The sequence below is a fragment of the Myotis nattereri genome (genome assembly GCF_964212035.1).
Source record: "Myotis nattereri genome assembly, chromosome: X".
Classification (NCBI taxonomy): domain Eukaryota; kingdom Metazoa; phylum Chordata; class Mammalia; order Chiroptera; family Vespertilionidae; genus Myotis; species Myotis nattereri.
This window is the reverse complement of record NC_138078.1, coordinates 31,549,930-31,562,808: the sequence shown is the minus strand read 5'-3', so window position 1 is coordinate 31,562,808 and position 12,879 is coordinate 31,549,930. Positions and strand designations below refer to the sequence as shown.

General features: G+C 50.3%; 2 protein-coding genes and 1 pseudogene across 3 annotated transcripts; 2 read left to right on the top strand and 1 right to left on the bottom strand.

The window, feature by feature from the left end:
• Window positions 1–399: 399 nt before the first annotated feature.
• LOC308511648 (protein FAM47E-like) lies at window positions 400–2,049 on the top strand (the record flags this gene model as incomplete). Its single annotated transcript, XM_081081626.1, has 2 exons — window positions 400–1,185; window positions 1,282–2,049. 2 exons carry the CDS (start codon window positions 400–402, stop codon window positions 2,047–2,049), a joined length of 1,554 nt encoding a protein of 517 aa, XP_080937752.1.
• Window positions 2,050–4,190: 2,141 nt separating this feature from the next.
• LOC308511647 (tryptophan--tRNA ligase, cytoplasmic-like) lies at window positions 4,191–6,325 on the bottom strand (annotated as a pseudogene). Its single transcript has 2 exons — window positions 6,290–6,325; window positions 4,191–5,431 (listed from the first exon to the last, which is right to left on the bottom strand). The product of its transcript is annotated as a tryptophan--tRNA ligase, cytoplasmic-like (transcript).
• A 5,759-nt stretch (window positions 6,326–12,084) lies between these two features.
• Window positions 12,085–12,564, top strand: LOC308511646 (ferritin heavy chain-like; the record flags this gene model as incomplete). Its single annotated transcript, XM_081081625.1, has 1 exon — window positions 12,085–12,564. The coding sequence occupies one exon, from the start codon at window positions 12,085–12,087 to the stop codon at window positions 12,562–12,564; it is 480 nt and encodes a 159-aa protein (XP_080937751.1).
• Between the last annotated feature and the right edge of the window lie 315 nt (window positions 12,565–12,879).

The window sequence follows — 12,879 nt, the reverse complement described above, 5'->3', positions numbered from 1 at the left end:
AGAAAAAACATGGTTCTCAGAAGCTCCCGCCTTTCAATTGTTACCTATAATTTATCCAGGAGAAATGAAAGTACTTGTATGAAGATGTGAACACGTGAAATATTCGTGACCCCTTGATTTCCAAACAGCTTCAAACTGGAATCAGTCCAAAAGTCCATCAAAAGATGAATGGGGAGCTGACCTGTGGAGGAGTGCCCATACACGGGAACAGTTCTGTACCACAAGCAAGAATGCAACCTTGCCGGCCATCCCTGGACAATGCAGGCTGTGCAGGGGCACGTGCTGACCCACCTCGGGAAAGAATAAGAATGAGTCAGCACCAGGCAATGGTCTCCTAGCAACGGGGCCGCTGGGACAACAAACCCCTGAAGCCACTGGGCGCCCTGGGCCAAGGGCGCCATGGCGTGCCAGAAGTGGCCCTTACCTGAGCCCCACAAGGGGTGGCTGTTAAAGTCGGACCTGAGGAAGAAGGCGCTCATAGAGTCAGGGCTGATCAAGCCGTGGCAGTCAGGGCCGAAGCTGGACAAGAAGCCGGAGCCCAGCAAGAAGTGGCTGCTAGGGCCAGGACCGCTGGAGCCCGTGCCCCTGGGCATGAAATGTAAGCCCTGGTTCAAGGACAGGGACAGGTTGCCTTCCCGCTATCTCTCCAGGCAGAACAACAAGCTTGGGAAGTGCCCCACCTCCATGGACAGCCGGCGGTGGGTATTTGTGAAGGAGGGACTGGACGACTTCAGAACGGGCTGTCCATCTGCTGAAGATGTGATCACTCGTGGCCCTCGGGAAGGCTTTCTCCCCATGATTGCTCATAGAATTCCCCGCCCTCCGCCCAAAAAGATTCACAGGCAGCCGCCCACGGGAGCGGACCTGTGTTCCAAGCTCTCGCCAGCCCAGCGAGCACGGAAGGCCTTTGTAGAGAACATTGAAGCCAGCCTGACCCAGCATTCCTTGGTTAACTGCCAGAATCTGGAGGAAGCTCTCCCTCCAGACCTCCTGCTCAAGGTCCTGAAAGTGCTAGATCCTGACAGGGAGCTGGAGGACACGTGGGCGTATTGTGAGGGCACCAAGGAAAGAAAGAAGACCCCCACACACCTGTGTGAAGAACATCCTGAGGAGGTCAACCTGGAGCCTCCCCAGGCAGTGAACTTAGAACCTCCCGAGGCAGTGAACCTGGAGCCTCCTCAGGCAGTGAACTTAGATCCTCCCGAGGCAGTGAACCTGGAGCCTCCCCAGGCAGTGAACCTGGAGCCTCCCCAGGCAGTCCACCCCAAATCTGCCTGGAAGCTCAACCTGGAACCTCCCGAGGAGGACAACCTGGAACCTGAAGACCAAGCCTACGTGGAAACGGCCAAGGAGAGTCTCCAGTCATATTTATTCAGTTTGTTTCCTGAGGAAGAGACAAATGCAGCATGCACAACGGATATCCCCAAAGATCCTGGGCTCCAAAAATCAAGAAGAAGAATTCGTGAATTCTGCAGATGGATCGATGATAATTTTGGAGACATAGGCATTGATGAAGAGGACCTCATGAAACAGTTTCAAGTTGAGTTAGAGGTCCCACTCACCCATAATACAGTCAAAATAAAGAAAATAAGCCAGCTTCCTTTGAATATAAGGCCCTGCAAACAGCTAGATGACATACAGCAGAGAAAATTCTCCATGCAGGAAGGTAACTGGGAAAGGAAACTCCGCAAACAACAAGACCCTTATAAACCCAAACGGGAGAAGATAAGGTATGGAGCATGGTACCTGGACCCCAAATCCTGGAAAAAGCTGGTCAATGACCAGCCCTTTCCCGACCCTAAAGTCGTCCCTGACAAGGAACATTTGACCGATGGAAGGCATCTTGAACCAGACATTATTGATGAACTTTATGGACCAATTGCCTTCAAAGATTTCATTGTAAGCAAGGGCTACAGGATGCCAGGTGTGATTGAGAAGATGTTTATGAGGAAGGGATGGAACTATGAGTCTGTGAAGACTCCTATACACCGAGTAATGAAACTCCTCTCCAAACCCAAAGAGGAGGATTCAGGGGACGAAGAGGATTAGAAATTTTTCTATTTACTGCTCACTTGGCTAGTGTGTCTCTCTCATTTTAACATAAGTCAGAATTCACCATGAGTGCCTCACTGTGTATGGACAATTTGATTCCACAATATCTGTAAATTTTTAACACCTATTTCTAATAAAACTTTCTGAATTAGCTTCTGCTTCAATGTGTTATGTATTTTACCAACTATGAAGTAAATATTTATATATACTCCTCTTGGTTTTGATTGTGTTAGGAGTATTATATTTTCATTTCAATTATTCATTAAAAATGACCATAAATAAATGAATTACTTAAAAAGGATCTTGTTGCCCAGCCTATGTGGCTCAGTGGTTGAGTGTAGACCTATGTATCAGGAGGTCATAGTTTGATTCCTGCTCAGGGCACATGCCCGTGTTGCTGGCTCGATCCCCAGTGTGTGTGTTGGGGCGGGGGGTACATGCTGGAAGCAGCCGATTAATGTTTCTGTGTCATCATTGATGTTTCTCTCTCTTCCTCTCCCTCTCTGAAAATCAGTAAAAGTATATTAAAAATTATGCCAGCTACAACTTGGGATGAATTCCAAGATAATCGTGCATAATGAAAGAACTATCGCTCCGATAATACTCAATTTATAATGCATTACGACAATTATTTTGTTAAGCACAACTTGTAACCCGTAGCCGAAGTAATTTTATGCATTTTTTTTTAATTGTCCATGGCTACCTTTGCACTACGACATGAGAATTTAGGAATTATCACAGAGATCATATGGCCTGCAAGCCTAAAATATTTGCTATCTGATTTTTTACAGTAAAATTTACTGTCCCCCTGATCTAGAAGGAAAATATATTCATACATATATTAAATCAATTATTCCACTCTTTAGCTGAACAGAAGATAATACATGCTCATCTATGGAATAGAATAAAGTAAAATATTTTTATAAAATTAACTATTTAGTTAGACCTTTCTGAACACTTTTCAAATCTGCCTATGACTTTTAATATTCTTAGGGTCAAAAATCCCTGAGGCATATCATCATATTTATGATAGTCCCTGTTTCTTGTAATATCTCTCCATGTGATCACTTGTCATACAGAGATTTCCCATGACTCCAAAAATGTGGGTGTTAAATGTGAGGTAAAGCAGCCTGAACATGATAAAGACAGACTAACTTTCTTTCCACTGAAATGGCTAATTAATTCAATGGGATGTCCACAAAGGCAGGTTGGCCAGGAAACATGGATTGTATGTCACATATATATTCTATCCCTACACCCACCACCCATGGGACCAAAATTAATTTATTTAGGGTATTGTGCTAAGGAGTCGACCCTTCACCTCCATGAAGGGATTTCCTGGGATATTCTTCTGCTTTCCCAGACTACACAGGGCACAAGACTGAATGTTTTCTTTGGTGCCTAGGGCTGCTGTTTGTTCTCTACAGCCCAGGACACCAGCAAGGCACTGCTCTTTGCAGTCCTCCGAGCCAATCAAGTGTCAGGACAAAGGTTTCCACAAAGAACACACATTCCCCTCAGCTGCCACAGGGTGGGGGCACAGTGTCTGCTTAGGGCCAGTCCCTGGAAGCAGCGTGGGGAGGCTCAGGGAAGGGCAGAGGTTCCAGGAGAACACATGAGGTATGGATTTCAGGAAGTGAGCTGGAAAGTTTCTCCCACAGGCTCAACTTAATAAAAGGGGCCACCTGGGGCTAATACTCAGTGTGAAAAGCAGCTTTCAAGCTGGGAGATCTCTCAGTCAAAAGCACAGCTAGCATTTCTGTTTGATTTTGGGGGGATGGGCTGAAATAGGCCTGTGCCCATTAAACTTCCTGAAATGAACACCTAGACCAAAAGGTTGTATAACCATCAGGCTTCAAGGGTCTATGTAGAGTGGGATGTTGTCCAATGGAAGTCCTCCTAGGGGCAGAGCAGGCAGCTCACAGGGTGTCTTTGGAAAGGATGACATGGGGAGAAACAGTACTGACAGACACACAGAGTTACAGACACCAGGAACCGGAAGCCACGTGGCAGAGCCTCTGGATAAATTATGGTTCCTTCTGTGCAGATATAAAATGGGCATTATTGAAAGTCATAGGACAGCTCTGGGCAGGGGTGGGGGTGTGTGTCAAGAATTCTTTGAATATCTCTTCCATAGCCTACTTGCACCTGGACTGGTGCTCTGCCAGGAGGGGCTGCAGGACCTGCATGAGCTCCTTCTTGAGCTCCCAGGTGAGCATGGCTCCACTGCTGTAATCCTTCCTGATTTGCTCCAGCTTGTCCTCATCCTGGAGGAAGAAGGTCATGTACATGAAGGACACGTCCAGGTGGCCATTTCCCCCAAACTGCCTGTGCTCCTCCATGATGTGTCTCCCTCCATAAAACACATACTTGTTGACCTTGGTCTTGATCTGCTTGGCTGTGTCTGTGAGGAAGTGGGCCAGTTGGGGTCACTGGCACTCCTTTGGGTCAGAGTCCCCTGCAGGGAGGGGAAGAAGGTCAAGTGCAGCAGGGTGGTTTAGGATAGAAGATCCTGGGTGTGACATCTCTTGTCATCCTGAAGTAAGGATCCTGGTTGATGGCACGGGGGCTGAGGCCCTGGACGTCCATCTCTCTCCCGAAGTTCTGTGGGAATGAGTTACTGAAGGAGGGAGCAGCCTGGATGGCAGGAAAGCTGATCTTCGCCTTGCAATCACTGTCTGCAAAGCCAAAAATGCCTTTCACTTGGATGAAGGTCACGTGCTTCTGATCTTCACCATATTCTTGTAGAAGTCTGTGCTCACCCCCATGTAGTTGAGGTCAGAGAAGATGGGCTTGTTGATGTCAAAGCCACAGGTGATGATGTCCTTGGCATTTTCCATGGAGTAGCCATAGGCCTGGTCCAGGGTCAGGACTTCCACAGGTACTTCTACTCATCTGCCATCTGGATGAGCAAGAGCACATTCAACATGTCCTGCAGCCACTTTGTGAAAATGAACGGGATGTGGTGGCCTACATGCATGGCTTCGGAAGAGGGGCCCCTGCCCATTTACCAGCGAAACAGCTTCTTGTTTTCATAGGCATCGAGGACTTGGTTCATGTCTCTGTTTGAGAAGAAGGTGCATCTGTGCAGGAAACGGTGCAGTCTCTGGCCCGTGACTCTCTCTATTCTGTTTATCAGCTCTTGGTCAATGTTACTGCTTCCAAACAGACAATGAGCTTGTCATAGTCACTGCCTTTTGCACTGTTCTTCTGTTCATTTCAGGGGTCCACAAAATCCATTTCAGCTTCCATGGCACCCGGACCACTAACCCAGGTGCAAGGTTCTCTGGAAGGCAGTGGCCTTGTAGCTCTCCCCCGTGGCCACGTTGTAGCTCATTTTTAGCAATAACAGCCTCTTCCCTGCAGAATCAATTTCATCCTGGGCTGCGGGGGACACTGAAGAGGTGGCCTGTGGAGTAGCTGAGATCTCTGTGCAGCTGGGCTCTTCTTTTATAGTCTTCCCCCTCTTACTGTTTCCTTTTTTAAGCCCCTTTCTTCTCTTTTCTTCTTGTTCACCCCACCCTGCAGCTATTTGCAGTAAGAATTTCTTAGAAATCAACCAGTTTCTCACAAACACTTGAGCCTCTTGACCAATTCCTCATGAGAAAGTCCAATCAGGTTTTGGTTGTGAGTGTGTGTATTTGGGGGAGGGTAGGTGTAGAGACCAATGAAACCCACTCTAAATTCAAACTATTAGCCGGTCATTGCATCATTAGCTGGTCATTAGCCACCCCACACTGCAAGCTGGCCTCCGTTTAACCTCCACACTCACTCCCCATCTCACATCCTTAGTCTCAGTATGAGAACTGAGTTTTCATTTGTCCTCATGGGAAGAAAGGCAGACTCCAAGTGCCCTGTGGGTATTGTGCACTAAGGCAATGTTGTGAAAGATCAGTTCTGGGGTCACAGGGACCTGAATTTCCAAAGACAGCTTTGACTTTTTTTAAAAAAAATATTTTTATTCATTTCAGAGAGGAAAGGAGATGGAGTGAGATGAAAACTTCAATGATGAGAATTATTGATCATGTGCCTCCTGCACACCCCCTACTAGGGATTGAGCCCATAACCTGGGCATGTGCCCTTGACCAGAATCAAACATGGGACCCTTCAATCTACAGGCCAATGCTCAGTCCACTGAGCCAAACCGGTTAGAGCTGGCATTTTACTTTTCTTTTTATTGCTGAAAGTATTATACATGTCCCTTTTTTTACCCTAGTGACCTCTCCCAGCACCTTACCCCCAAATCCTTCACCATCCCATTGTCTGTGTCCATGGGTTATGCATATACACACATGAGTTCAGTGGTTGAATTCTTCCTCCCTCCACCCTCTCCTTCTTTCCCTATGAGGGTTGCCAGTGTGCTCCATGTCTCTTTGACTCTAGGTCTATTTTTTCATCACTTTATGTTCTTAGTTATTTTTCACATATGACTGAGATCATATGATATTGATCTTTCTCCCACTGGCTTATGCAAATTAACCGCCATCTTTGTTGGGTTAATTTGCATACTCATCCTGATTGGCTGGTGGGCATAGCAGAGTGATGCCAATTTCCATGTTTCTCTTTTATTAGTGTAGACTAGAGGCTTGGTGCACAAAAATTGGTGCACTGGCGGGGGGGCGTGTCCCTCAGCTCCACTTGTGCCCTCTCACAGTCTGGGACCCCTTCGGAGATAATGACCTGCTGGCTTAGGCCCGCTCCCGGTTGGCAGAGGGCAGGCCCAATCCCTAGGTGCAGCCCCTGGTCGGGCTCAGAGTAGGGCTGATTGGGGAGTTGGGGCGCCACCCTCAGTCACGATCAGGGTAGGGCCGATTGGGTGGTGGAGGTGCCACACCCTGTCACAATCAAGGCAGGGTCAATGGGGAGGTTGCGGATTCACCCCCTCTCATGCACAGAGCAGGGCCGATAAGGGGGTTGGGGCGCTGCCCCCTCTCACGCACAGAACAGGGCCAATAGGGGAGTTGGGGCACCACCCCCTGTCACACACAGAACAGAGCAGATCAGGGGGTTGGGGAGCTTCCCGCTATCAGGCACAGAGCAGGGCCGATCAGGGGGTTAGGGCGCCATCCCCTGTCATGAACAGAGCAGAGAGGATAGGGAGTTGTGGCCCCACCCCCTGTCACACACAGAGCCGCAGGGCGATCTGGGGGTTTGGGCGTTGCCCCCTCTCACACTGCTTCAGGGGCCAGGAGGCCTCGTGGCTCCACTGATCAAAGTCCTGGGAGGCCTTGCGGCTCTGCTTGTCACCAGGGCAGTGAGGTCTCGCTGCTCAGCTGATCCAGGTGCTAGGAGGCCTCACAGCTCCGCTGATCCCAGGTTCGGGAGGCCTCACGGCTCAGCTGTTCTCGAGTTCGGGAGGCTTTATGGCTCTGCTGATCCCGGGTTTGGAAGGCCTCTCGGCTCCACTAATCCCGTTGCTGGGAGGCATATTACCCTTTCACTATATACTATAGAGGCCTGGTGCATGGGTGGGAGCCATTTCTTTTGCCCTGAAGGGTGTCCCGGATCAGGGTGGGGGGTCCTGCTTGGGTGCCTGGCCAGCCTGGATGAGGGGATGGTGGCTATTTTCAGTTAGTCACACCACCTACAGGGTGGGTGTCCCCCCTGGGGTGCCTGGCCAGTCTGGGTGAGTGGCTGAGGGCCGTTTTCAGGCTGTCTGGTGACTAAAGCTCCCAACCTCTCCTTTTTTTCTTTTTCTTTTTCTTTTTTTTTTATTCTGGGATTTATTTACCTTCTATGGCTGTCACTGCAGCTGAGAGCCAGCTTTAGCTCTGAGGCTCAGCCCCAGCTCTGAGACCTCGACTGCTGAACTCAGGTATCTGGTTTGTTTGGCTTCTATAATTGGAACACTGTTGCAAATCCAGCTTGGCCGGCTGGTTGAAAGCATGGTGTTTATTTAGCTTCTATAATTGCAGCATTGCTTCTTAGAGTGCAGCTCAGAGGCCAGCAGTGGCAGGCCGGGAACCTTGGCTTCCTCCATCACTGAAGCAAGCAAGCCTCCTGTTCGCTTCAGCTGCCTGGCTCCCGGCCGCCATCTTGGTTGGCAGTTAATTTGCATATCACCCTGATTAGCCAATGGGAAGTGTGTTGGAGGTACGGTTAATTACCATGTTTGTCTATTATTAGGTAGGATAAAAAAACCAAGTGACCAACATGACCAGTCACTATGACATGCACTGTGGCTGGCCAATCGGCCTGATCAGGGGTGGTGCTGACCAATCAACCTCTCACGTTCCCTCCCCTGGGCTGGCCCAGCCCCAATTAGCCTGATTGGGGGAGGATTCTGGACCCCACCCATGCATGAATTCATGCACTGGGACTCTAGTCCTATCTAATAAAAGAGAAACATGGTAATTAGCGTACATCCGCTACCCTTCCCATTGGCTAAACAGGGTGATATGCAAATTAACTGCCCACAAAGATGGCGGTTAACTTGCATACAGAGGCGCAATGATGGGAGGCCATAGGGAAAGGACGGTGATTGGAAATACAGGCAGCAGGCAAGAGCCAGGGGGCATGGCCCCTGGCCCTGAATGGGAGAACCGGCCATCTTTGCCCGCCCCCCTGCCGGTGATCAGAGAAGCCAGAGCAGGGCACCGAAGAGGCCGGTGCCTGCCTCTTCCCTGGCCGCCCCTGCCAGGGATGAGGAACCAGAGATCCCATAGCAGGAAAGGGGGGCCTGCAGCTAGTCCCCCTGTGCGCCTGCCCCTGGGTCACTGCAGTGATCAGGGAGCAGGGAAGAGTGGTCACTAGCCAGCCCCCATGTGCGCCTGCCCCTGGGTCGCCATGGCGATCACAGAGCAGGAAAGAGCGGCCTCTAGCCAGCCCCCCTGTGCACCTGCCCCTGAGTCACTGCAGGGATCATGGAGCAGGAAAGGGCTGTCTCTAGACAGCCCCCCTGTGCGCCTGCCTGTGGGATCGCCGCAGCGATCATGGAGCAGGAAAGGGGGGCCTCTAGCCAGCCCCCCCTGTGCGCCTGCCCATGGGATTGCCCCAGAGATCATGGAGCAGGAAAGGGTGTGAAGTATGGTACCTATTTGCTTTGTTTAACAATGGACAGGTTACTTTGATTTTCTAAATTGTATAAGTCATCCCATTCGATTGAATGCCTTATCGATTGAATGACTATTCCATTGATTGTTATCATACTGGTCTTAGAGAGCACATTCTTCTGTACCTGGGAAACAGGACAGCACAATTACCCTAAATTGTTTTAGTGGCCACAGGTGGTGCGTTCCAGCTGACTCAGTGGTCCAGAGACCAGGACAGCACAATTACTCTAAACTGTCCTGACAACTTAGTGGTCAGGAGACCCAAGGGCTCTAGATAATGTATACCTGTCAATTCAGTGACCCCGAGACCCGACACTGTAATTAACATGCTTAATTCTGCTTCTGTAATCTGCTTTTTTGGGAGCCAGGTGCCACATTCCAAACCCTGGGATGTAATCAATACCTTTGTGATTTTGCCTATATAAGTCTGGTTTTGCCACCATCTTAGGGCTATGAGATTTGGGAATGGCCCCTCATAGTCCCGGATTGCAATAAATGTGACTCTTTAATTCGACTTCTTGAGGCGTCCTTCTGTGATTCGCGGGGTACGTTACAACAGGTGGCCTGCAGCCAGCCATGTGTGCGCCAGCACCTGGGTCACCACTGCGATTCCTGAGCAGGAAAGAGCGGCCTCTAGCCAGCCCCCCTGTGCGCCTGCCCGTGGGATTGCAGCGGCGATCAAGGAGCAGGAAAGGGGGGCCTGCAGCCAGCCTCCCTGTGCGCCTGCACTTGGGATCACTGTGGTGATCCCAGAGCAGGAAAGGGCGGCCTGCAGCCATGCCCTGTGTGCACCTGTCCCTAGGTTGCTCTGGCAATCCCACAGCAGGAAAGGGCGCCTCACCCTGGCCACAGCTCAAGGGAGAGTACAACATGCAGTGGAGGCCAGGAGCCTGAGAGATCAACAGAGAGGGGCACCTCCCAGGTGTGGCTGGGGGCAGGCCCCCAGCAGACAGACAGACAGACACACACACACACACACACACACACACACACACACACACACACAAAGAGGACGCCTGCACCGAGCCTCTGCTGCCAGACTGTGGCCATCAGTAGGACATCTACTGAGGGCTCCTGGACTGAGGGGCAGGCTTGGCTGAGGGAACCCCATCCCCCAGTGCACGAATTTTGTGCACCGGGCCTCTAGTATATATATAATTAAGAACAATGTCAAAAAGTTTACTGACTATCTTTCTTCTAGGAGTTTTCTCGTTTTGCATCTTATAGTTAACTCTTTAATCAGTTTTGAGTTTATTCTGATATATAGTGTAAGAAAATGGACTAGTTTCATTTTTGCATGTATTTGTCCAGTTTTCCCAGGACCATTTATTGACTAGAGTGATGGTGAACCTATGACACGTGAACTCATTTTTTAGTTGATTTTTCTTTGTTAAATGGCATTTAAATATATAAAATAAATATCAAAAATATAAATCTTTGTTTTACCATAGTTGCAAATATCAAAAAATTTCTATGTGTGACAGGGCACCAGAGTTAAGTTAGGGTTTTTCAAAATGCTGACATGCCGAGCTCAAAAGGTTCGCCACCACTGGACTAGACTGTGCTTATCCCATTGAATGTTCTTCCCCCCTTTGCCATAGATTAATGGCCCGTATAGGTGTGAGTTTGTTTCTGGGTTATTCCGTTTCATTGAGCTATACATCTTTTGCCATTACCATTTTGTTTTGATTACTAGGGGCTTGTAGAATAGTTCTATCAATGGTAGCATGATACCTCCAACTTTGTTCTTCTTTCTCAAGATTGCTGTGGCTATTTGGGGTCAAAATTTTTGGATTATTTGTTCCAGTTCGATGGTAAATGGCACTGGTATGTTGATATTGATTGTGTTGAATCTATATAATCCTTTTGGTACTATGGACATTTTTTACATTAATTGTTCCTATCCATGAGAAACAGTATATGCTTTTATTTATTTGCTTCCTCTTCAATTGCGTTCTTCAGTGTCTTATTATTTTTAGAGTTCAGACGTTTTTACCTCTTTGGTTAAATTTACTGGTAGGTATTTTTGATGCAATTGTAAATGGGATGTTTTCTTAATTTCTTTTCTGATGTTTCATTATTGGTACATAAACATGCTATGGATTTCTGAACACTAATTTTTTATCCTGTAACTTGACTAAATTCATTTACCAGTTCTAATAGCATTTTGATGGAATCTTTAGGATGTCTGCGTTGAGACCATGGGAACTGTCCCCCTTGGGGGCAGACAGGGCGGGCGGAATGTGTTTCAGGGCTGTGCTGAGAGATGGAGAGGAGACAGAGTAAAGGGCGGGAAGGCAAGTTCACAGGAGGGAAGATGGGAGGCGGAGAGTCAGTGAGGCTGTGGAGGCCGGGCTCTGCTGGCAGAGAGGGGGGCCTTGATGGTGAACAGGAGGAAGTGCAGGTCGCTTGTGTCACAAGGCCGAGGACCGGGGACAGGCTGTGGGTACTGTGGGTGCAGACGCTGACATCATTCTGATGAAGCTTTGGGATTCATGCTGAGGAAATAAGGATTCCCCCAAAGGGCTGGGCGGCGGTTAAGGAAACAACCACATCGGGACCACATTCACCCAAGCTGCTCCGAGAAACCAAGTGCAGTTGACGTCCTGACAGCGGTCGCACTTGTCCTCACGGGTCACACTTTAAAATGCCATGAAGGCCAGGGGCCCAGCATGAGATGGGCATGGATTCCGGAGAAGGTCGGCCCTGCCCGCCTCCTCGGGGCCCCCTCAGGCCCCCCGGTGAGGGGCCCCCCGCCCCTCCCCAGACCCCTGAGTAACGGTCACTGCTTCGGGTCCCCTCAGAGCCAACCGCCACCACCAGCGGCCCGCAGCCTTCCACGTGTCTTGTCGCTGCAGACGCCTGACTCTGGTGCCCTGCCCTCACCCAGGACCTATGGAGACCCCAGCCGCCTACACCTGTGACCCGCCGGCCTCCTCCACTCAGCCTCAGCCTCCGACCCGCTCCTGTGCCTGCAGACATGGCCACTCCTCCGCCCTCCTCTGAGCGCCAGCGCTACCATCCAGACTGCGAGGCCGCCATCAACCACCAGATCAGCCTGGAGCTCTACGCGGCCTCCGTGTACACCTCCATCCCCAGCTACTTCCAGAGGCACAACTGGGCCTGGCAGCAGGGCTCCCAGTACTTCCGGAAGTGGGCCCTCAAGACAAGGGAGCAGGCAGAGCGGTGGCTGTGGCTGCAGAGCCAGCACGGGGGCCGAGTCCTGCTGGAGGACGTGCCCTGGCCGCAGCAGCACGAGTGGGACAGCAGCCTGATGGCCCTGGGGCTGGCCCTGCTCCTGGCGAAGAGAGTGGACCAGGGCCTGCGGCACCTGCACCGCCTGGCCACCCACCGGGAGGACGCCCACCTGTGCGAGTTCCTGGAGAGCCACTGCCTGCACCCACAGGCGGCCTTACTCCAGGAGCTGGGCGGCCACATCAGCCAGCTGCGCCAGATGTAGGCCCCCGAGTCCTGCCTGGAGGAGGACCTGCTCCAAAAGCTCATCCTGAGCGACGGAGAGTAGCACTGACCAGGACTGCCTTCCAGAGAGCCGTGGGGGCCTCCCTGCCCCGTGCCCGGATGCCATTGGCCATATAGTCCATGAAAAACGGGCACTTCAGTTCTGGGTTCAAGGTTCACTGTCTCTTCAAATAAAGTCATTGGTTCTTAAATAAATAAAGGTCTTTCTCTGATTCCAGTGATGAAATCCCTCACATTTCAGTTTTAAAACAAGTATCCAGGAGTCCCCACCAAGGACTCAATTAGGTGCAGCTCG